General features: G+C 46.6%; 1 protein-coding gene across 1 annotated transcript in view; it reads left to right on the forward strand.

Annotated features, from left to right (window-relative positions):
- The first annotated feature begins 21,899 nt into the window (after positions 1-21,899).
- Sccpdh (saccharopine dehydrogenase (putative)) overlaps positions 21,900-25,184 on the forward strand; it is a 19,015-nt gene continuing 15,730 nt past the window's right edge. The window contains exons 1-2 of the mRNA XM_021156674.2: positions 21,900-22,230; positions 24,247-24,359. Of these exons, the coding sequence (XP_021012333.1) occupies positions 22,041-22,230; positions 24,247-24,359 (303 nt within the window). The 5' untranslated portion in view covers positions 21,900-22,040. The remainder of the gene's footprint in view (positions 22,231-24,246; positions 24,360-25,184) is intronic.

Raw genomic sequence — 25,184 nt, forward strand, 5'->3', positions numbered from 1 at the left:
TTATTTCCTTCTTGAGTGTTGAGCTGCTGACCTAAGTAATTAAGAGGCGGAGGCGAGGCAGGAGGATGGCAAGGTCTGGGCCAGCTTGGACTACAATAGAGACCCTGGGGTTTTGTTGTACTTTTATTTTATTTGTTTATTTTCATTTTGTTTTACTATTCTATATGATGCAGCAGTTCAGATTCTAAAGCCAATCTAATTATAGTCTGCAAGGACAGCCGGATCCCTTTGGCCGGAATATATTGATCAAAAGTGAGGTTTCATAATTTCATTGCTTAATTGATTTGGATCAAAGGTCAGGCAGGAGATGTGCACTTAAGGAGAAAGAGCTGACATCATCCCTCGCCCGTCAGAATGATGGAGTCCTAAGTGGCTGGCTCTCACTTTCAAAGTACATGACCTGGAATTGACTATGTATAAACCAAGCAAGAGAAACACCCTGAGCTTCCAAGGCCAAAAGCAGGTCCACATGTGGCTATAAATGAATGTAATCCTTTTCCCTTTTCTTGTAAAGGAATTTCTCAGTATCTCGGGATGGTTTGGAATGCTGTGGAGCCCATACCAACATCAAACTCACAATCCTCCTGCCTCAGCCTTCCAGGGAATTCTATGCTCTACTCTGCTTGCTTGCTTGCTTGCTTGCCTGGCCCCACCCCCCTCTTTGTGTGTTACCGCTTACACGGAAAACTAAATTATTGGTCTAGAAATAGCAGTTTTGTCAGCCCCAGAGAGGAGGCTGTCAGGATGTAAGCTACTTTGGTCGAGCATAAACCGTGAAGGAAGGAAGCAACCTCAACCTCAGCCTCAGGCTGGGGCCTCAGAAGCAAAGGAGGCCCCATTAATGAGCTGTTTACCCTCCTCCAGACTTCTGCTTCCTCCTCTATGGGATTGCTAACACACATTCACAGTTTAAACTCCTCCCAATTCTTTGAACGTCCAATGCAATCTTTCCTTTGCTGACAAGGAACAACTTGCTGCATTTACTGGGTGGAGTTCAGGAATCCTCCAAAGCCACGTGGAGGCGAGAGGTAAAGTGGGAAACTGATCCATCGATTCAGAAGCCTCTCCTGTGCCCATGGGCCACTTCAACGAGCCTGCAATAAACAGCTCTCCCTAATGCTTTTTGTAATCCTGCAATCCTAGCCACAGTGAGTTAGATTAGAGGGTGCCTTAGGTGACTGACAAAGGCCCTGATGCCAGGGAGGTTAGCGACCTGGATGGAGATGGGTCTAGAAGGGCATTCGTCAGAGAATCTGATAAGCAGGTCCTCTCTGATCAGGTGAGCCTCACATGCACAGTCATCTAGCCCTGGCTGTGGAAAGAGCAGGCACCTTGCAGTGGCAGTAAAGAGCACGGGGTCAAAGGACCCAGGGACAGCAGAGCTGTCCCAAATGTATGTTATATGCATCAGTGCATGTAATACCCAGAATGGCCAGCAGAGGGCACAAGATCCATGTGGGAGCTGGGGATTGAACCTGGACCCTCTAGAAGATCAACCAGTGCTTTTAACTGCTGAGCCATTGTTCAATCTCCAACACACACACACAGAGGACTGGTGGCATATACCTTTAATTTCAGCACTCAGGAGGTAGAGGCAAAGACAAGCAGATCTGAGTTCCAAGATAGCTTGGTATATAGAGTTCCAGGACAGCCAGGGCTAAACAGAGAAACCCAGTCTCAAAGAAAAATAAGAGTCACCAAGGTATAACCAAACCACATTCTAGTTGCAGAAGGCTGGGAGCTAGGTTACTGTTCTTCAGTGCATAGGCTCCTTACACAAGGCCCCTGAGAAAGACTCTGCTATTTCTGTAAACCAAAGCCAAAGTGCGCAGCTGTGTCTTGTTGATTGCCAGGCTGTTACACTTATGTTCCTTTACATATACTGCAAGGTTGGCTCTGTTGTGTCCAAACAAAGCTGTGAGCCAAGGACTGTTGCTGACCTACTTGAGATCAGGAGCAACAGAAAAAAAAAAAAAAAAAAGGAAGATTTTCCACTTCTGGTTGAGAAATTGAAACTGCCCCTGGGAGGCTGAGATTACAGCACAGAGCGAGATTGTGTGCTTAGCTGCTTAGTATGCTAAGACCAAGGACTCTCTGCCTAGCACCAAAACAATAGAATCGGACCAGAGAGATGGCTGAGCAGGTCAAGGTACTCACCGCTAAGTGTGACCTGAGTTCAGTCCCTGACACCCACATTACAAGAAAACTAACTTCTGCAACTTGTCTTGTGTCCTCTAGAGGTGTGTTGTGGGAATGCATGTGCACACACCCATACATAAGAGGACAACAGTAATAGCCCTGTGTCCTCCTGTTATCTAGAACTTTGTCAGTCTGTCTTGCACAGGGAGAACAGACAATGAAGCCACATCTGTGGGCCACAGGCCTTCTGGGACAATGCAGTGCCATTGTTCCTCTGTGAGTTCCATGCCTGTATGAGTTATTCTGAGGAGTCTCGGTAAGAAGGCTGAGGCCTTCCCTGGCAGAGCACCTATATACACACTCGGTGCTGAATAAGCTAGTTATTGCCAGCACACATCTACACTGAGAACTATTTGCAGCTTATATCTAATCCACAAGTAACTGAGTTTTGTAGTGTTTTGTTTTTTTCTGAACCAGGTCAGCTTTTTAGTGCCATGATGAGTTATCAATGCCAATCAGGGAAGAGGAGGCCACCAGGACCAACAGGGAGAGAGGTCAGGGAGAGAGGTCAGTGTAACTAGGAGTTACACTGCTTTCCATTCCTTTTCTGGGTTGTCTAAGTCTCCTGCTATCGTGGGTGTATAATCAGATGCCTGGAATCGGAGGGTAATAGACCTGCAGAGGGATGGATAGCAGCCGGAGTGGGTGGACACATGCAGTACTCAAAACTCTGAGTATGTAGAACTTGAGATCGTTTTGTTGTTGTAGTTTGGGTTGGTTGGTTGGTTGGTTGATTTGACACAGGGTTTTTCTGTGCATCCCTAGCTGTCTTGGAACTAGCTTTGTAGACCTGGCTGACTTCAGACTCAGAGATCCACCTGCCTCTGCCTCCTGAGTGCTGGGATTAGAGGTGTTGTGCCGCAACCACCTGGCCTTTAAGATGTTTTTAATCTTTTACAATGGTGAGGGTTTAACCACCGCCTAGAATAGAATGAACAATTTTTAATTTAGGGGCTGGGATGATAGCTCAGTCAATAAGATGCTTGCCACTCACAAATGAGGACCCGAATTCAATCCCCAGTAACCTTGTAAGTAGCGAGGCGTGGTGGCATATGTCTGTAATTCCAGCATTAGGGAGACAGAGCTGTGTGCACGCCTGGAGTTCAGTGACCAGCAAGTCAGTGGGTTCTAGACCAATGAGATACCTTACCTCAAAACACAGTCAGACCCTGAGGCGTAACACCTAAGGCCGTTCTCTGGCCTCCATGTTTACATACACACATGTACATGGGCATATACAACACGCATCTGCACACGCTCGTGCACAGGGGCACAGAGAAAAAGTATGTACCAGGAACTTTAAAAATCTTGCAATTGTGGCCTCATGTGCTCTGTGTCCTGTAGCTCTGAACATAGGGCTGTGTGATTTTTCTCTTGGTTTTGACGCAGCATCAGCTAAGCACCCAGATGTGAGACACACCACAGACACCCATTTTGTTATAGCTCCTAGGTTTTCTTATTGGCATTCTACTGCACCTGGAGAGCCAACATTGTTATTCACTGTGAAGAAGGATGGCAGCTAGACAAGTGCGTGCCTGGACCAATGAATTTTCCCCAGCCAGGCACCCTGGGCCCTTGCATTTTCAATGGGAGAACTAAAGTCCCTCTTGAGAGATTTGCTCTTCCCTGACTTCTTTGCCAGAGACTAAGCCCGTCTTGTGTTTAAGATTGGTACTCACAAGGAGGACGACATCGGGGTTGGCTAAGCGAAGCCCCAGCTGCTCCCTTCTCTTCTGCAGAGTGAGGAAATGGCAGTAAAGAAAGGCACAGAAGCAGACAGAATAGGCAGTGCATCCCTACAGAGCCTTGGCCACAGCCTTTGTGGAGATGTGGGGCTCCTAAAACAAGGCTTTTGCATTACTACTTTTTATTGTGTTCATTTACCCACAGGGGTGTGTGTGTGTGTGTGTGTGGACGAGCAGGTGTGGTTTGCACGTGGAGGTTAGAGAATGTCTTTCAGAAGTCGGTTCACCCCCTGTGCCGTGCATGTCCCTGAGATCGAACTTAGGTCATCAGGCTTGGGGGCAATGAGCTCTCTCACTGACTGCCCCTGCCAACGGGTTCTGACCTATCAGTCACATGGGTTACAGTTCCTGTCATGTGTGCTTGTGTGTCAAGGAAACTGAGTCATGGTGGCACATGCCTTTAGCCCTTAGGAGGCAGAAACAGATGGATCTCTAAGTTTGAGGCGAGCCAGCCTGGTCTCCAGAGTGTCCAGAGTGAGTTCCGGGAGAGCCACGGCTACACAGAGAAACCCTGTATCAAAACAAAACAAAACAACAACAACAAAAAACAAGAAAGAAGGAAAGAAAGAGAAAGGAAAAAAGAAAGAAAGGGAAAGAAGAGAAGAGAAGAGAAGAGAAGAGAAGAGAAGAGAAGAGAAGAGAAGAGAAGAGAAGAGAAAAAGAATTTGAAGGATAAGAATGGGAGACAACAGGATTTTAGGAACTATGAGTGAGCATGCATGACTGGTTTTCTTTCTTTTGCTGATTATAGTGTGGTAGGACATAAACATTTCAGCAAACATAACTAAATGGAAACAAAAATGGGCACTTTTGAGACTATAAAAACAAATCTTTCAGATGACTGACAGGGAAACTCCCTTTCTAAGCAGACCTTGAGCAAGTTCTGTGTTCTCCAACTGCCCGGAGGCAGATCTGAGGAACAAGCCACTGTGGCGCTCTGTGACTTCACATGAAGGCTGTCTCTGCATCCAGAGAGGGCAGTGCAGCCAGCTGCTGCCACAGACCCGCAGCTGCCTGGGAACCACAGGCCTTTCCTTCTCCATCCTAGGTCCTGTCTCCAACTCTATTTTTGTTTTCAATAGAATTTCAGCTCTTCTGTGGAATGCCATGGATAAAGGGGACGGGGGTGCTTCTTATTTCAACAAGGACAAGAGGCAGATCAGAGTCCATGCCTTAAAGCTCCAGAGAGGGAGATCTGCCACATTGTGGTGCCTCTTGGAGAGAGTGGCTCTTGCCTCATGAGTCCAAATCTTTGCAATCTGACCCAAGACCCCAGGAAAGCCCACCACCAGATAGAAGGCTGCCTCCCAGTCTGGGAGGCACATAGAACCTGTCTCCAGCAACTACTACATTTTCAAAATGACAATTAAGGCAATGGGAAGGCAGGCACGGTGGGGAAATGTCTGTCTCTCTCAGCAATGCTTCTTAACTCTAGAGTAAGTTTTAAGAAAGAGACCACCTGTTTTCATAGTCCCTAATAAATTGCCACCAGAATTACTGACAAGCCACTTTAATGCCTGTCATCTTTCCAGAGTCTGTGAGTTGCCCCAGACAGGCTGCCCGAGAGCTGATGGCTGGACTCTAAAACTGGGCACAAAATGAGTGTCCTGGATTAGCCTTAACAAATCATTGACAAGCCAACTCCAGAGCCTCCCCTTGTCTGCTGCCTGAGGAGAGCTGGCACCATTCAAAGCAAGGCTTCATTTCCAGGTGTGGCTGCCAATTTCCTAATCCTGTTTTCTCCTTCCTGCCCTTTGGAGGGGTGCTGTTGGGGAGTGCTTGGCTTAACGCCAGACAAGTTAAAATTCCTGCTGCTTTGGGAATATGGCTTTATGTCTCCATAAAGTCAGATTAATCCAGGGCTGATAAGACAGCTCACTGCTCCATCAGTCAGTAAATGTCTCAGGTGTCAGGGGGATACCGTGAAAACATGATTTCTCTTTTCAGCTATTGAGAGGAGGTAGAATGTTTAAAAGGTAGAACCTTGGGCTAGAGAGCTGGCTCAGCCATTTTTTTGTGACTCTCGCAGAGGACCCAGTTTGACTCCCACAGGATAGTGCACAGCCATTTGTAATTCATTCCCAGTTACAGGAGCTCTAGAGCCCACCTGGGTACTGCATGCATGCGGTTCACATTAATACACACAGGCAAAACACTCATATACATAAATGAGATCAACCTTCTTTAAAAAGGTAGCTGGATGGTAGGGGCACACACCTTTAATCCCAGAACTCAGGAGGCAAGGGCAGGCAGATCTCCGAGTTTCCGGACAGCCTGATTTACAAGAGCGAGTTCCAGGACAACCAGGGATACACAGCGAAACCCTGTCTTAAAAATAAAATAAAAGGTAGAGGTTTGTGGAAGGTCTTAAGTCAGCAGAGGTATACCGTGAAGGAGACCCAAGCCCCTAGTTCCTGCTATTCCTCTTGTGACCTCCCAGATGCCTTGGGGTAAACAGCATGCTCCCACCATGGTACCCCCTGCTACTGCAGGTCAGGAGCAGCATGGGTATTTAGCTGAAACCCCCAAAACGGTGAACCGCTTTTAAAGTTGCTTTGCCTCGGGTACTTGTCTCGCTAATGGGAAGCTGACACAGACCATGTCAGCCCTCGTCACCCTGGCACATAACAGTTGCCACGGCTACTGCGCACCACGCCCAACTGTTTGCCCCCAGCGCTGCCTCGCTATGTCCCAACACGTGTTAGTTGAATTGATTAGTGACTCGATAAATATATGGACTTGGGACACACTATCTTGCACTGAACTTAGGTTTCTCACTCTCATTAGAAGTTCCTGGAAGCTTATTAACAATCACGACCCTTCCTCTCGGGGTTGAGCGACTCATTTTGTTATTTTATGTTTTGAGACAGGGCTTCACTATGTAGCCGTGGCTGTCCTGGAACTTGCTCTATAGACCAGGCTGGCCTCACAGTCAGAGATCTGCCTGGCCCTGCCTCCCAAGTGCTGGGATTAAAGCCGTGTGCCACCACCTCCTGGCTGGGGCTGAGAGGTCTTTCCTGGAGTAGGCTCCAGCTCCATTTCTGGAGGCATCACCCCTGTCTCCTCTCCTCCCATCCCTGACATGGCTATGCTCTCCTCAGGCATCAGCTCTGATGGTTGGGCTCTCCTAAGGGCTCCTCCGACGCCCTCACTGGTTCAGATGCAGGCGATGAGCCCCCCTCACCACTAGAGAGCAATCTTAAAACACTTGATGAGGCTCAGCCTCCTGGGGGTTGTGTCCCCCCCCCCAGGAGAGTCGTTGTATTAGGGGTGTTTAGGTCAGTTCCCTAGCACCAGCTTCCTCTTGCCGGTGAGGACAGGCCAGGCCAGCACAGCCTGACCAGGGGGGAACCCTCTCACACCGGTGCTATTTATAACGAATCCCTCTGGGGTCAGTTTCCCTGCCATTCATGAGTTACATCTGCCCAGGTCTAGACCTCCATCCTGTGTGTGGCTCGGAAGCCTGTGTTCTCTCAGTTCTTGGATTGCCTTTCACATCTGCTTTCCTTGTGTTCATTAAGGTTTTCTGTATTATTTTCTTAAGCCGATTTACCCCCGCAACTGTAATCTCCGTCACAGGAATGATTCTTCAAATTAAACTTTGTACAAATATGTGGTTTCTTTCTCCTGGTGGAAACAGGTATTTGAGCCTTGCAAAGAACAGATTTGGCTAACTTGTGTAAACCACTAGAGACAGAGTTTTTTTGGTTTTTTGTTTGTTTGTTTGTTTTTAAATCTTCTTTACAACACCTGGCTATCTGAGGATAATCTCAATGGGATAGATGAGCCCTGGGCTGGGGATGCAAACTTGTAGAGGTGGCTCTTGGCAGTCCCACTACTGTGCTGGCTGCTCTTCTCACCATACAGCTCCCTCCTGGCAGCAGGTAGCCAGGCCCCTCACAGCTCCCTTCAGGTTCAGTGCTGGCAAAGAGTCTGCCCTGAGGCACTCAGAACCCCTCTCACTCCTGTAAGAAATGGTATCAGCTCAGGACCCTTAAGACCAAGTTCTTAACGTAGAGGGGATTTGCTCCAGAGGGACAAAGGCAGGAAATAGGAGACAAAGACAAGAGATAGGGGACAAGGGAAAAAGGAGGAACAAGAGAGAGGGGACAGGGATGTTTGTCCTGGGGACATTAACTGAACCTAGATAGACAGACAGACTCATAGGCAAATGGCAGTTTATAAAGGTAAAGAGAGAAACCCCGTGTTAGGGTGAGGTGACTCATTGCTGGACATCAATATTTTGATAGCTGGCCCTTGGTAGCCTCAGGAGGAGGATATGGCCAAATAAGGAACTAGACTTTGGTGGCTATCTTTAGAACTGTAATCTAATGATTTTCAGTGAGGCAGAGGGAATCCAGGAGAAAGGGCAAGGCTTGCCAGAGCCACACGTGCCACGCTTAAGCTGGCCAGGGTGCCTCCTACTCCCGCCTCTAGTTAAAGAATGAGTGTGAGATTTGAAAGCTAGCCATTGTGACATCTCATGCCATCCTAGGTGTGATAAGGGCCAAAACGAGACAGCAGTGTAGGGAGGCTACCAGTGCCATTGTTGAGTCTGTCAGTCAGTCAGTCAGTCAGTCAGTCAGTCAGTCAGTTTTCCAGTGTGGTAACAAATGCCGAGACAAATCGTCTTGGAAAGGAGGCCTATTTAGCTCATGATTTTGAGGCTTCAGTTCATGGCCAGTTGGCCTGTGCTTTAGGTGTGGGATGGAAGTAGATCATGGTGGGAGCGCTTCTCACAGAGACCCATTTACCTCATGGTCAGGTCTGAAGGGGAAGCAAAGAGGAAGGGGTGGGGTCCCACTCTCCATCCTTTCCTTTCTTTCTTTCTAAAAATGTCCTTTCTTTGTATGTGTTTGTGTGTGAGGTGATATACCCTCAGAGGCCAAATGAAGCCAACCTTCAGAAGTCTGTCCTTTTCTTCCACCTTGGTCACTGGGTTTTTGTGGCAGGTACTTTTACCTGCTGACCCCACGCCTCATCAGCTTTCCCACAGTTCCTCTCAAGGACACACTCCCAATGCAGACCTCTCGCTAGGCCCCACCTCTTACAGGTTCCATCTTTACCCAGGACCTTAAAGCTGGGGACCAAGATTTTAACACATAAGCCTCTGGGAATATTCAAGATCCAAACTATAGCAAAACCTCCAAGAATTTCAGGTCAATTTAAGTCTTTCTCCCTAAAGAAGCCAGTGAGTACGTCTCTAACTCAGGCCGATTTTCACTTCTGCCTCTAGCAACTGAAAAGACCTAATCTGCCATTTCATGGGTGTCATTTGAGCCAATTTTTTGTTTTTAATTTTAGATGAGGTACAGGTAAACAAGGCTGGTCTGAAACTCCCTGTGTAGCCAAGGTATGCCTCGAACTTCTTATTCTTCAGTTTCTGTCTCACATGTGCTGCAATTACAAGCATGGACTGCTGGCTTAAACCAGTTCCTGGTGATTTACTATATTTTGTGTAACTGAAAATTTTTTTCTTTTTATATTTTTCTGTATATGTGTGCATATGAGGGGTGTGTGTGTGTGTGTGTGTGTGTGTGTGTGTGTACATGTAAGCCAGAAGACAACCTCAGTTGTTGTTACACAGGAGCCGTCTGCTTGTTTTGTGAGACCGGGTCTCTCTCTGGCCTAAGACCTGCTAGGCTAGCTTGGCCGGCCAGTGACCATCACAGATCTGCCTACCTCTCCCTCCCCAGTGCTGGGATTACACAAGTGCTACAATGTAGCATTTTAAACACTGGTCCTGGGGATCAAATTCAGGTCCTTGTGTGTGCAAGGCAAGGACTACACCAGCTGAGCCATTTCCCCAGCCCCCAAACATTTTGTCTTTCCATTTTTAATTAAAAATTTTAATATAAGCAAATTGCAAATTAAAAAAAAGCACACGGCAAAAACATTTTCAAGAACTTTGAGGGAGAACTCTGAGGTTTCTCCCTCAAAGATCAAGGCAGGTTCTATTTTTAAAAGACCCAGATCAGAATAACTTCAGGTCTTCCTCTGGCTGGGAGAGAGAAGACTTGACACCTCTGCTGGTTTCTATGGCAACCATCAACAGCTAAGATAATGCCAATAAAAGAACTAGGGGACTTGGTGAGTTTGTCACTTTGTTAGGTACAGCCAGATCATAGTTAATTTACTCTGAAAGCAAATGCATAGCCCACTCAACCAACCTGTGTTGTGTCACCAGTTTTGAGCGGGGTGGGGGGGCGCCGGTTAGCAGGCGAGGTCAAGCTGGACCCCTCTCTCATCTTCATGGGATCTGCAGGTACATTTGTCACCACTTTGAAGAGATTAGGTGGTGACCTGCTTCCTGTTACACAGGTTGTGCCTTCACGATTCCAGAGGGCGGTGATCAAATAGCTCTGCGCGTTTGTTTTCCGTGAAAGCTCAGAGTGGCAGGCACGCGTCACGCGTGCTTTCCCACACTGAAGTGGATTCCACAGCCCAGGCATTGAATAGGGGCTTCCTCTCAGGCATTCGTGCCGGAGGCTGCAGGCTCCAGGTTTGAGACAAGGACGCAGAAGTGTCTGTGCATCACCCGCCTTCTCATGCCATCCCCTAAGAAACAGATCTCTCAGAAACATCTGGCCTTATGATTACTCCTTGTACAGGGCCCTTTGATAAGGAACCACAGGGCCACCTTCTCCCTTTATCTAAAACAGTTTTTGGGATGGTCAGCTGAGGCTTTTTTACAACACATTTAGAAATCAGGACTGGCAGGGCAACTGTGGCACACATCTCTAATCCCAGCACTCAGGAGGCTGAAGGAGAAGCAGGCAGATCTCTGTGAGTTCAAGGCCTGCCTGGTCTACAGAATGAGTTCCAGGACAGTCAGGGATATACAGAGAAACCTTGTCTAGAAAAAATAAAAAGCAACAACAACAAAAAGGGGATTCAGAACGAGAGGGATGCTGTTAGCATTCTGTCTAAGCTCTGCCCCACAGTTACCTGGCAATAGCTATAAAAGGGGCTGCTTGCCCTCTCCTCGCTCTCTATCTCCTCTCTTGTTTCTCTCTTCCTCTTTCCCTGCTTCCCTTAACCCCTCTCTCTCTCCATGTGCTCACAGCTGGCTTCTATTCCTCTACTTCTCTACTATCTCCCTCTCTCTGTCTTTCCCTGAAACTCTACTACCCTCTTAACTCCCTTCCCCATGCCCTGAATAAACTCTATTCTATACTATACCATCTTGTGGCTGGTCACTCAGGAGGAAGGGATGCCTTGGCATGGCACCCCTTTCCCCCATACCTCACTACACCTCCATAGAACATATCTCTCCTCTCTTTATCTTTTTATAAACACATCAGATGTAGCTCAAGTTCACAGACAGAGCTTGCCTAGCATTTGCAGAGCCCTGGGTTTGATGCTATGCACATCTCTGGGCATGGTGATACACAGCTACCCCAGCAGTTGGGGGAAGGGAGGGAGGATCCGACATCAAAGTCATTCTTGGTGAGTTCAATGCCAAGCTGTGTTATAAGAGACCCTGTCTCCAAAACAAACAACAAGCCTCTCTCCAAAGGCAGCCCTAGAGCACCTCCCGAGAGCAGGGTGGCCTTGTTGGAGGAAGTACATCAGTGTCTACAACCCCACCCCACTTCCTCAGCTTCCTGTTCCTGCCGCCATGCTGGCCAGCTAACCCTCTGGAAACATCAGCTCCAAAGAAAGCAACAAAATCCCTCTCTCTTCTATAACTGGCTCTTGGTTGCAGCATTTTATTGCAGCCACAGAAAAGTAACCAACAGGCAGGGGAAAGGTTTTCCACTCTCTGTTGTGTAGGTGACTGTGTCAGTCTAGACTTGCTTCTCTGTACGTTCTTTCCCTGTTAGCAGCCATGGGGCCACTGTTCCCAGGAACATTTCGGGAAGAACTGGTTGATGTTCTCCAACATCAGCCTGACGGGTGGATGTGTCAAGGTCTGTGCTTTTTCTGTCCCTTTGTCTGGCACAGAGATTTGTTTGTTTGGTGCCGACTGTGTGCTGAACTCAGTGCTAGGCAACATGTCCCTTGGCCTCCTGAAATCTGAAATTTTGTGGCAACAAGGCCAACAAACAACAAACATCCTTCCTAAAGAATACAAGCAGGGTACACGTTTGGGCTGGGTCTGTTGGTAGCAAAGGCTGCATGAGTTAAGAAGGGGAAACCAACATTAGCTGAGACCCTCTGTGTTCCAGGACCTGGTGAAAACTGTTACCTGCCTTAAGTTCATATCAGATCTATGAGGTTGTACATTCTTCTAGAAGAACGGAAGTAACTCACTGAGATTCAGAGACATCCCACGGGCACACACTTAGAAAGTGGCTGAATCAGAAAATGAACTCAGACTTTACCCAGCCCTAATTCCTGCAAAATACGTCCTTCCCAACAAAACAAGAATTAACTCTTCCTTCTGGGAAAAAGCAGGAGGTCGGAGTCTGTGAGTGGCATGTCCAAGGTCACTGCTGTAGCCAGGTGAGCTGGTGCCAACCATAAGCCTGCCATCTTCTGCTCTCAGGCATTTTCTTAGCTCTTTTGCAGCCTATTCCCCACACTTTTCCTTCTTTGTGCCAGATGGTGGCTGACATCACTTACATCACCCATGAAGTGGCATCATGACTGTCACTTTCAAAAGAGGGGTGGGGTGAAGCAGTTGGGGCGGCTGCTTCTTGCTTCTGAGGTCCTTACAGATCTGTACTCCTGGTGCAGACTCTGAAACTCAGGCCACTGCTTTGCCTCACTGTGACTGTCCCTGACCTACAAGTCACACCAGGTCCCATCTCACCATATAACTGACATTTCTTCGAGCCATAAGCGTTCTGCCTCCAGCTCCATCCAGACAGGTGGCTCCAAGCAAGGGGTCAGGAAACCAATGTTCGCCATGACCAATTTCTGTTTCTTGGCTTGGTAGCACTCGAAGTGTGTGAAACAGAGAGAGAAATGTGTAAACAAACTATAGCATTCGTGATGGGGTGGTGGCAGCGGCGGCGGCAGCATGTGCTTCTTGCTCAGTAAGGGAAGGAACCAGAAACATCTGCACTGGCCCTTCAGCCCTGTAGCACCCCCTTCTGTCAGTTCCACTCCTCTGGAGAACCCCGACTACTACAGATGCTCAGGTGCCTCTGAGGGGAGCACCAAGCAGATGAATATTCCCACATTAATGTTGATTGCTAGATGCTCGTAAGCACTGTACAATGCCTTCCGTGGGTGCTTGCACATCCCCTATGACACACATGCAGAATTCTGTGGCTAAGCAGGAAGAGGAATGGAATCTGCCGCTGGTGATGCTTACACTGTGTCCATAATGCCCCTCATACAGTAACACAAAAATAGGGAAAACAGCAAAAAAGCAAAACTGGCCTTTTGTGTTTGCTTAATGATTCAGTGGCTCTAAAAAGTGTTCGGTTAGAAGCTTAGGTAGATGGTGTGCGTCTGTGGTCCCAGCATTCAGTAGGCAGAGACAGAAGGATGGGAAGAAAATTTGAGGCCAGGATGGACCGCATGTGAGAATCCATCTTGAACAGGAGGGGTAAAGGGAAAAAGAGAAGGGAGAGGAAGAGGAGGAAGAGGAAGAGGAAGAAGAGAGGAAGAAGAAAAGGAAAAGCTTACTTTATGACGTTGATCTCTCTACAAGAGTGAACCAGATACCATCTGTGTCCTGAAACAGACGGGCCTCAAAGGTGCCTTAGGCTAAAGATGCTATGGGGCACAGAGTCTAAGTCAAAGCAGTGGAAAGAGTTATCAGAGAGTGCCTGGGAGCCTTTGTCTTTGGGAAGTGCTTGTGCCAAGGAAAAGCACACAGCCTTTGAGCAAGAAGAACCAAAGAGCTCCATCTAGTGATTCCAGCGATTTCTTCTCATGATAAAATTAGTATGAAGAAAGCAAGACTCCCCTTCACAGGTGAGAGCCAAAAAAGAAATCGTGCAAATAAAACCCAATGCACCAAGCCGTTCCAGAGGACCCCCAACACAAGTAAGTCATATTTTATATACATTTATATATTTATATGTAGTATATATAAATACATATATATCAAAATAGTTTATGTGGAAATTTTTATGTTTATAAAACTATATACTGGCAAGTAAATCGTTTTCATTAATTTAGGAACATCAACTCTTATCACAAGGACACCTTCTGTATTGATGTCATCACTTCTTCTAGTCTGTATCATTGTCTTAGAGTTTCTGTTGTTGCAACAAAACACTTGCAAAAAGCAAGTTGGAGAGTGCATCACTGTAGGAAGTCAGGACAGGAACTCAAACAGGGCAGGGACCTGGAGCCAGGAGCTGATGCAGAGGCCATGGAGGAGTGCTACTTACTAGCTTGCTCCGCCTCTTATAAAACACAGCACCACCAGCCCAGGGATGGCACCGCCTACAATGGGCTGGGCACTCCCCCAACAATCACTAATTAAGAAAATACCTTACAGCTGGATTCTTTTCTCAATTGAGAGTCCCTCTCTTAAGATAACTCTAGCTTATCTCAAGTTGACATAAGACTATCCTGCACAACTGACTCCTTGTCAGTGTGACACACACAAACATATCAGTATTAAGCCACAACCCTTCCTTTCTTATTTGTCCCCAAGATCTCATATTAAAATAATAACTTCGAAAGTCCCACAGTCTTTCAAAATTCAAATGCATTAAAATTAATTTCAGTCCCTTTAAAATAGCCAAACTCTTAAAATTCAAAGACTCTCAACTGTGGGCTCTGGTAAAATAAAAAATAAGTACTTTTTTTTTTTTTAACTTCAAAAGAGAAGAACCAGGGCACAGTCACAATCCGACAAAGCAAAACTTAACTCCCAACAGTATAAATAACAGAACGCCCAATGTCTGGGATCTACTCACAGTCTTCTAGACTCCTTCAAAGACACCTTGGGTCACTTCTCCAGCTCTGCCTCCTGCATCACACAGCTTGTCTTCTAGGCTCTGGCTGGCTCCACTTCACTGCTGCTGCTGCTGCTGTTCTTAGTGGTCATCCCATGGTACCCGTGTCTCCAAAATGCTAGGCTCTTCTGCTGCAACTGGGCTGCACTCTCACTAATAGCCGCTCATAGGCTCTCTTTAGGGTGCCAGATATCAACTTCTTTGCATTATTGCCTTCAGTTCTGGGCCTTCAACTGCCACAGAGGCTCCACCTTCACCAATGGCCTTTCCTGGCCTCTCACAGTGCCAAGCCTTAGCTGCCCTTCATGCTTTTAAAACCAGTACCACCTGGGTGGTTCTTACACTATCAAGTTCAGCTGCAAGCTCAAGGTATAACCTTGGCTGTTGTCTTAGTTAGGGTCTCCATTGCTGTGACAAAACACCATGACCAAAAAGCAAGTTGGAGAGGAAAGGGTTTATTCAGTTTACCCTACCATATTGCTTTTCATCATTGAAGGGAATCAGGACAGGAATTCAACAAACAGCAGAATTCTGGAGGCAGGAGCTGATGCAGAGGCCATGAAAGAGTGCTGCTTACTGGCTTGCTCCCCTGACTTGCTCAGCCTGCTTTCTTACAGAACCCAGGACCACCAGTGCAGGGATGGCACCACCCATAATGGGCTGGCACCTCCTCTATTGATCACTAATTGAGAAAAATGCCTTACAGCTGGATCTCATAGAAGCCTTACCTTAAGTGAGGTTCCTTCTTCTTTGATGACTCTAGCTTGTGTCAAGTTGACACGCAAACCCAGCCAGTACAGCCACCTCTGGGTCATAGCGTGTGTGCTCTTGGAAACGTGCCGTGTCCCAGATCTCACCTCAGTGATGATCCCTTCTTAATCACCACTGATCTCTCAGCCCCAGGCAACTAGCATTGAGCATCTCAGCAAAGCAGAGGTTTCCAGTTAGTTCTGGTATCTTGTAAATCACAGCTGATTCTTCAGCCCCAGCTAACCAAAACTACAGATTCTCCATACAAAAACCCTGGTAGGGTCATTGCTTCCCTCTGAAATTTCACAAGCCAAGCCTCCATCATCTGCTTTTAAAACTCATTGATTTTTTTTTAACCCAAAGTTCTAAAAGTCCTTCCACAATCCTCACAAAAACAACATGGTCAGGTCTGTCTCAGCCATACCTCATTATCCTGGTATCAACTTGTCTTAAGGTTTCTATTGCTGCAACAAGACACCATGACCAAAAAGCAAGTTGGGGAGGAAACAGCTTATTGGGCTTACACTTCCACATTGTAGTCCATCACTGAAGGAAGCCAGGACAGGAACACAAACAGGACAGGAACCTGGAGGCAGGAGCTGATGCAGAGGCCATGGAGGAATGCTATTTACTGGCTTGTTTCACCTGACTTGCTCAGCTTGCTTCCTTATAGAATCCAGGACCACCAGACCTGGATGGCACCACCCACAGTGGGCTGGGCACTCCCCCAACAACCACTAATTAAGGAAATACCTTACTGCTGGATCCTATGTAGGCATTTTCTCAGTTGAGGTTCCCTCATTTCTGATAACTCTAGCTTATGTCAGGTTGACATTGATACTAGCCAACACAATTACCCTTATGACCATAGACTGTGCATCCTTTGAAATGTCCTTTACAGTATTTGTGGTTTTCCTTCTTACACACACTTAGAATTTTGCATCTATTTGTCTTATTAACTTCATGTAACACACTTACTCAAGTATCATAAGTGCTAGACAGTCAAAGTTATGACCTAGGGGATAACAGAGCCTGGGTCTAGGTGGGACAAGGGCTGGAGCCCTTGTCTGTCTGCATATATTCCTGGAAGATAGAGTTGGGTGTCATTGACAGGCAAATAAAATAGTCTTCTCTGATGACCGTGAGTCACATCACATATGGAGTGTGGTAACTCTCATGTAGAGCCAGCAGATGGTAACTGCAGAAATAGTGTGTCTGACGGCTAGGTGTGCGTGGGTAATTAGCTCAAGTCGACACCCGATAAAAACAAGTGTGAGTCTTAGTTAGGGTTTCTATTACTGTGTTAAAACACCATGATCATAAGCAACTTGGGGAGCAAAGAGTTTATTTCACTTGTCCCTACAGTTCATCAGGTAGGGAAGTCAGGGCAGGAACTCAAGCAGAGCAGGAACCTGGAGCAGATGCAGAGGCCAAGAGGAGTGCTTTACTGGGTGTTCCTCATGATGACTTTCTCAGCCTGTCTTCTAAGCAGAATCCAGGACCACCAGCCCAGGGATGGATAACACCTCTCACAGAGAGCTGGGCCATCAGTCAAGAAAATGCACTATAGGCTAATCTCGTGGGAACATTTTCTCAACCCAGTTTCCCTCTTTCAAAATAACTCTAGTTTGTGTCAAGCTGACATAAAACCAGCCAGCACAGTATGTTATTAGAATATTTTCCATTTTAATATCATCCAGATATTAACAACCAAAATAACTGTCATATCTGAGATGCAAGTATATTTTAAGCTTTTGGTGCCAATATATGTCCTGAATTCAAATGAAGCAGACCCAGACAGTGTGTGCCTTATGTATGGTGTGGATGTACTTTGAGCAAGTTTCCCAAGAGTTCGTGTGTTGGAGCTGGGTCTAAGGGCGGTGATAAGAAAGGTGGTGAAACATTGAAAAGCAGAGCTGGTAGGATTAGATTCTCAGGCGTTACTGCTGAACACACTGATGCAGTGCAGGAGGAATCCTTGTTAGTTTCATGAGTGTGGGATGATGAAGCAAAGTTAATCTTTCTTCTTTCTTTTCTTTTTTCTTTTTCTGCTCTTTTTTCTTTGTCTCTATTTTCAGCTAAGCAAGCACTCTAACACCAAGTTAAACTCCTAGCTCGTCATTTTCCTTTCTGTTTCCTTGTGATGTAAACAGATGGCTAAACTTGACAAGAAACCAAATAGGGCTGCCTCAACTTGATCCTTTGATCTTCAACATTGAGCTAAGCAATTTTTGTTGATTTTAAAGTTCTTAGCTTTAAGCATTTATCACAGCAACAGGAAACAAATGTCTTAGTTACATTTCTTTGGCTGAAAAAAAAAATCACCCTGACCAAGAAAGCATTTAAATGGCTCTATAGTTTCAGAGGGTTAGAGTCCACAACAGTGGAGCAAAGTTTACGGTGGCAGGAAGAGGTGGAGCTCACATCTTGATCCATGAGTAGAGACAGAGAGAGCTGACTCAAAATGACAAGTCTTTTAAAACCTCAAAGCCCACCTCCAGTGACATACTTCCTCCAACAAGGCCACATTTCCTAATCTTCTCCAAATAGCCACCAACTAGGGACCAAATTTTCAAACATGTGAGCCCATGGGACCATTCTCATGAAAATCACCACATTCCACTCCCTGACCCCCACAGGCTCATGGCCATATCATACTACAAAAGCATTTAGTCCAACTTCAAAAGGCCCCTCAGTCTTTCACAGTCTCACAGTCTTGACTTTGTTCTAAAGCCCAAAGTCAAGTCTCCTCTAAGACTAAGAGCAATTTCTTTCTTTTTCTTTTTTTTTTAAGCTTTCTTTGTTTTGTTTTGTTTTGTTTTGTTTTGTGTTGTTTTGTGTTGTTGTGTTTGGCAGAGTCTCTCACTGAACTGGAGTGCCCTGATTCAGCCAGAGTGACTGGCCCCAGTCATCCTCCTGCCTCTACTTCTCCAGAGCGGTAGCCAGAAGACCCTGGCTTTTACGTGGGTGTTGGGACCTAGCCTCAGGTCCTCATGCTTGCACAGCAAACCTTTTACTGATGGAGACATCTCCCCAGACCCCACATGCCTGCAGTTTTCATCTGGACCAGCTGGCTGGTGCCAACCATGTTACCAGCCTTGTCTTCCTTTATCTTTACTCCCTGTTACAATCCGACACTAACCAGCCCAGTGTCTGTTTCTCTTTACCTGGGGCCGCACACATTTCTCCCCTAGTCTGGTGAGCACACCGTGTAGCTCTTTGTGCACACCTGGTCCTGTATTACTGATTTTCATGCTCATTGAGCAGAGAGCCTCTGCTCAGTATCACGGACTTTACTTAAAATGTGATTATTTTTTGTTCATCGTGCTTTTTAAAAAATATTTACTTAAAATAGTTGCGTCAATTACTCTCTCAATTCTTCTATATCTAAACCCTGCTAATATAGGCCAGTACTGGCTTCTTCTTGGAAGTTTCTTTTTCAGTGAATTAAAACAAGTACCATATTACACAGGGGTCCTCAGCATTGTTTGGCACCACCGACACTACATCCTGGGACGAGTGTCTTCTCTTGCTTATCCTGCCTAGACTTAGATCAGTTCCTCTCCTCATTTACCACATACACATCGATTAAGCCATCAGTCCCAAATTAGGGATAGCAATGACGTTGTCATAGCCATGGATTCATTGATCCTGTTTTCAGGAGGCTCTCTGAGAATGCATGCTGGATGGCATTAAATGGCTTTCTAGATGGATACAAATAACACGATTACAAAATTAAATTTAGGAGGAGTTTTTATCTCCAGCATGAGCTAGAAAGATTTTCCTGATGGAGACATCTCCCCAGACCCTACGTGCCTGCAGTTTTCATTTGGACCAGCTTGGTGCCAACCATGTTACCAGCCTTATCTTCCTTTATCTTTACTTTCTGTTACAGTCAGACAATAACCAGCTTTGATGGCTCAGCCATTAAAGGCTAGGCTCACGATCAAAAATATATCTATAGGGCTGGTGAGATGGCTCAGTAGGTAAGAGCACCCGATTGCTCTTCTGAAGGTCCGAAGTTCAAATCCCAGCAACCACATGGTGGCTCACAACCACCTGTAATGAGATCTGATGCCCTCTTCTGGTGCATCTGAAGACAGCTACAGTGTACTTACATATAATAAATAAATAAATAAACAAACAAATAAATAAATCTAATATATATATATAGCACACTATAGCTTAGGTGTTGAATGTCCACTACAGGCCCACGTACAAAAAGGTTGGTTCTGGGTAGTAGGCTTGTGTAGAACTCTCAGAATCTTTTTTTTTTTTTTTTTTTCTTTTTTCCCAGAACAGAGTTTCTTGTACAGCCCTGGCTGTCCTGGAACTCACTCTAAACCAGGCTGGCCTCAAGCTCACAGAGATCTGCTTGGCTCTGGTTCCCGAGTGCTGGGATTATAACCATGTGCCACAAAACAGTCTGGCCTCAGTCTTGGTATGTGATGTATCTCTTTAGCTGGTTGGAGTCTTTGTGTTAGGTCTGGACCCTGAGGTTCTGGGAAACCACTGTTTGGAGGTAGTGGAAGCTTTGGTGGGGGCTAATGTGAAGTCCTTAAATCATTGGGGAGATGCCTACAGGGGAGAATGTAGGAGCCATCAGCCCCTTCTACCTTTGTTTCATGGCCATGAAAAGAGTAGTTTGTGGGGGCTGGAGAGATGGCTCAGTGGTTCAGGGCTACTGGTTGTTCTTCCAAAGGACCCAGGTTCAATTCCCAGCACTCACATGGCAGCTCACAACTGTCTGTAACTCCAGCACCTGATCCTCTCACACCAATGCACATAAAATAAAGTATTTTTTAAAAGGGAAAGAGTAATTTGCTCTGCCTTGAAGTCCAGTCACCGGCATCCAGAAAGACTACCAGAGGCCCAGAGACTCAAAGCAACAGGCACATCTGATCAAAGACTGAAAATACACAAACTGCAAACCTAAGCAAGCTTGTTCTTCTTTGCAAGTTAATTTATCAGATATTTTCTTTTTGTTTGGTTTTGGCTGTGAGTTGCCTTGTGGGTGCTAGGAATCGAACCTGAGTTCTCTGGAAGAGCATCTAGTGAGCTTAACTGTGGAGCCATCTCTTCATTCCCCAATGAAGAGATGGCTCCACAGTTAAGATGGCTCTTGATAGTGAGAAGAAACCAACTAGAGCATTAAAAACAAAACAACAACGACAACAACAACAACAACAACAACAACAAAACAGCTGGGGAAGCTGGCCCAGCGCTCAGGAGGCAGAGGCTGGTGGATCTGAGCTGGAGGCGGGCCTAGTCTACAAAGAGAGTCCCAGGACAGCCATCAGAGTTAACAAAGAGAAACACTGTCTCAAAAAAACAAAACAAAAGGGGTGGGGTGGGAAGTGGGGTGGAAGGCTTGTAATTCCAGGGCTCAGGAGACTGACACTGGAGGACCCAGATTCTGAGGCCACAGAGAAGTTGTCTGGAAACAAAAGCAACAACAAAACTTTAAGCAAGTTTAAGACAAAGGAAAACAAACAAACAAACAAACAAACACCACTCAAAAATAATCAGCAATTTGGGCAGCCCTGAAAACCAGAACTGGGTCTAAGAAATCTAGAATGGCATTCAAGTCAAGTGATATTTACAGAACAAAATAAAAATCACTAAGGCAAATGAGAGGCTTCATGGGATAGTGGTCATTTAAATACCCTGGCCTAGCTGCTGTACCCACCCCCATGGACATTCTGCTTTCTACAATATGTCTCAATGAGCAGGATTAGGTTTGGTCTGTAGCAGCTCCCAGAATAGCTCAGTAGGCACAAGCGCTTACTGCTGATCCTGACATTTGATCCCTAGACTAGTTGTCCTCTGGCTCCTGTGCACAGACAAGACATAGAGAAGCATTAACAAATTTAAAAAAAAAATTTTTTTTTTAAAGGAAGCCTAGCCCAAAGCAATGGTCTCTGACACCATCAGAAAGGATGGATGACAGACAGTCCAGGGCTCTCAGCTCGGGTCACCAGCGTTCCTTATTGCTAATAAGCTTCTCCTCCACCACCGACTTCCAAGCAGTTTTCGGCGTGGGCGACCCCCTGGCCGTCTCTTTTCGCAATCTCCCCGGAGAAGCGGGAAGAACCGGCCCGCCCTGGTCCTGCTTCAGGGGGACCGAGAGGACGCGATGATTCGGGTGGCCAGATTGATGCGGGTCGCCGGGCGGCGAGCAGCAATGGGCCGCCGGCCGCTCCTGTCAGCCACCGAGGCGGACGTGCAGCCCGAGCCGGATGCGGCGGCGCAGCACCGGCCGGCGGCCCGGGATGCAGCGCAGCAGCTTGGTCGCGAGGAGGCGTGGGCGTGGCTGTGGGCGTGGCCCGCGCGTGGACCGAAGGGAGCCGGGCGCTGTAGCCGCGCCGACGGCGGCCAGGACAGCGGCGGTTGCTGCGCCCGGTACTGGAGTCCCGGCCTGAGGCGCAGGCGCGGTGGACTCAGCCCGCCCCGGGCTGCAGCTCGCTGTGGACTCGTCATGGCGACGGAGCAGAGGTCTTTCCACCTGGTGGTGTTCGGCGCCTCTGGCTTCACCGGCCAGTTCGTGACGGAGGAGGTGGCCCGGGAGCAGATAGCCTCGGAGCAAAGCTCCCGCCTGCCCTGGGCCGTGGCGGGCCGCTCCAAGGAGAAGCTGCAGCAAGTGCTGGAGAAGGCTGCCCAGAAACTGGGTAATGCGGCGGGGTCGGCGGGGTCGGCGGGGTGGGCCGGGCTGGCGCAGGTCGCCGAGGGGCGTCTCCCTAGCGTGCGCCTGCATCGAGCCCTGCCGGAGGACCGGACGTCTCGCCCGGCCTTGTTCCGCTCCTAAATTAAAGGAAAAAAAGAAGAAAAGGCTTTTCTCTCCCTCCCAATTTGGGGATTTCCACTGTCGAGAGATAATTCAGAACTTCAGTGGCTCCTCTGTCCATCTCTGTCGTTCTGATGGGTTTGAAGGGTTCTTGGTACTTGTGGGAAAGGGAAATAAGAAACGGATTTCTTGGAGGTCCATTGTAGTTTGTCTCTTGGGGACAATTAAGAAAGCTGAGTTGTACTAACAATATTATAGTGCACCTATTTTTGTGGCTTGGTGATACGGATTTAGCTCAGCACTTCTGAACGTGGTAAGCATATACACTGTGCTACTGAGTTACCCCGCTAGCAGCTTGCTTTTTATTTTTTATGTTTTTCTGGTTTTCAGTTTGTGTTTTTGCTCGTCGAAATCCTCCTGCAGTTCTCACTTTAATTGCTGGAGGCAGTGTGGGCTGGCCTGGACCTACTGATGCCCTTGCCTCTTCGCACCCCCACCCTCCACTCCAGTCGTCTTATTCTTCTTAAAAATGTGGGAAAATTTTTTTTTTCTTTTTAAGTTTTGGATGCTTACTTATTCTTTCAGCTTCTAGTCAACATGTTGATTGAGTAGTATTTTCCATGCTAGGCCTTGTCCTAAGTGTTGTGATGCACACATGGGAGTGAGGAGGGACACGCGGGTGCTCTTGCATACACACACACACACACACACACACACACCCAACTTTTCTGCTTTGGGGAAGCACCCGACTTAGAACCCCATAGCCTTGAAGTTTGGCAACAAAATCTCCACCCAGGACAAGTCACACTTGTTCTGCATTCTTTCTATTCAGTTTTATGGTCCCACACTGAGCCTTGTCAGGGCAAGGGAACACAGCCTTTTGCTTTGTGCTGCCACTGCTAACACACAGAACCTTGGCAGAGAAGTTTTGGACATGTATTGTTTTCTGGAAAACAGGCCATTATTAAAATACATTGTTCCTTTTATTTTCCCTCAGTGAGAGTATAGCAGTGGTTCTCAGAGACCTGTGGATTGCAGACCCCTTGAAGGTCGAATGACTGTTTCACAAGACCATCGGAAAACACAGATGCTTAGATTATGATTGACAGCAGTAGCAAAATGGCAGCTATACATTAGTAACGAAAATAATTTTTATGGTTGGGGTCACTACAACATGAGGAACTGGATTAAAGGGTCACAGCACTAGGAAGGCAGAGAACCACTGCTGTATAATTATAACCTAATTCCTCACCATCTACATTGCCCAAATTAGGCAGCTTTGCATAGAGTGCCTTAATCAGTGGAGTCTTGCATGGCTCTATTGGGTCAATTAGTTCCAGTTATTTCCTTATAAGCTTGGATGATTTTATATAGGCTGGGCTACTTAAAAATGAAATCATGGGTCTGGCGAGATGTTCCAGCAGTTAAGAACATGTACTGCTCTTGCTGAGGATCCCAGCAGCCGCGTTGGGTGCCTGACAGCCCCATGTAACTCCAGCTTGAGGGAAGATCTGCTACCTCTGGTCTCCTTGGGCACCTGCACTGACGTGCGTATGTGCACACACACAATTTAGTAAAATAATAATTCTTTAAAACTACTAAAAAGTGCATTGGCCTCCAAGTCCTCTTTAACTCTCATGGTGCCGAGTGGTGGCAATCTCCTCCTCCTCTCTGTAATTGGGTCAGATACAGTTGTTTAGGAGCTGTTTTTGTAATAGAGGCATCTTGATGGGAAGGAAGTCAGAACAGGCATCTACTCAGCATGTTAACAGATTATAAAGTTTTCATGGTTGAAAGTCTTCAGTGTAAAGTTGCCATCACTGACCACTATAAGCAGGTGATCTAGGAGGTCTCACGTTGACTTGGACTTGAATGAAATGATTCTGTTTTTTAACTTTAGGAAGAGCATCACTATCATCTGAAGTTGGAATCATAATCTGTGATATCAGTAATCCAGCCTCACTTGATGAAATGGCTAAACAGGCAACACTTGTCCTCAACTGCGTAGGACCGGTAAGCAGTCAGCCTTTCTTTGTATCAGAACAAACAATCCATTCATTCCTAACAAAATCTGGTATTTTACATTCCAGAGGGACACAAGGGTGGAGGGCAGATGACAGATTGAAGGCCTTCACTCCACAGGGAAGTCTTTTCATTGACATGATAGCCTTCCAAAGTAGTGACGGGTCTTTGAGACCCTATTCAGAGAATGTGCTGATTGGCACCCCTTACCCTGTGTCCCCCTCTTTAATGTGAAAATAAAGTAAAAGTTTGATGAGCTAGAAAGATGGTTCGGTGGGTAAAGGCATTTGCCCTGCAACCCGACAAGTTTTGTTCAGTCTCTAAGACCCATACAGTGGAAGGGGAGAACTGGTCCCCAAAAGGTGTCCTGTGATCTGCACCCTTGCACCTTAGCATGGGTTCATGCATGCATGTGTGTGTGCACACTCCCATACACAGTAAATACATGTCATTTGACATTTTTAAACGTTTGCATTTACAGTCCCAGCTTCTTTGCTTTACTCTTGTATCATTATGTAGATATTTTAAAGGATAGAAGAGGTAGAAGCTAAAAGCAAACTTAACTTATTCATTTATTGTAAAGTGCATTATTCTGGGCAAGTGGGACAATCATGAACAGAAAATTATGTATGGAGTTTACATTTTTGTGGGGCATATAGAAATATAATAAGTCAAATACATGAAGCAGAACAGATATAGGTATTTGCATACCAGTCCCTCTCTCTCTCTCCCCTCTTCCCTCTCTCCTCTCCCCTCTCTCCTCTCCCCTCTCTCCTCTCTCCTACCTCCTCTCTCCTCTCTCCTCTCTCCTCTCTC

This window comes from Mus caroli, chromosome 1 (genome assembly GCF_900094665.2).
Source record: "Mus caroli chromosome 1, CAROLI_EIJ_v1.1, whole genome shotgun sequence".
Lineage (NCBI taxonomy): Eukaryota > Metazoa > Chordata > Mammalia > Rodentia > Muridae > Mus > Mus caroli.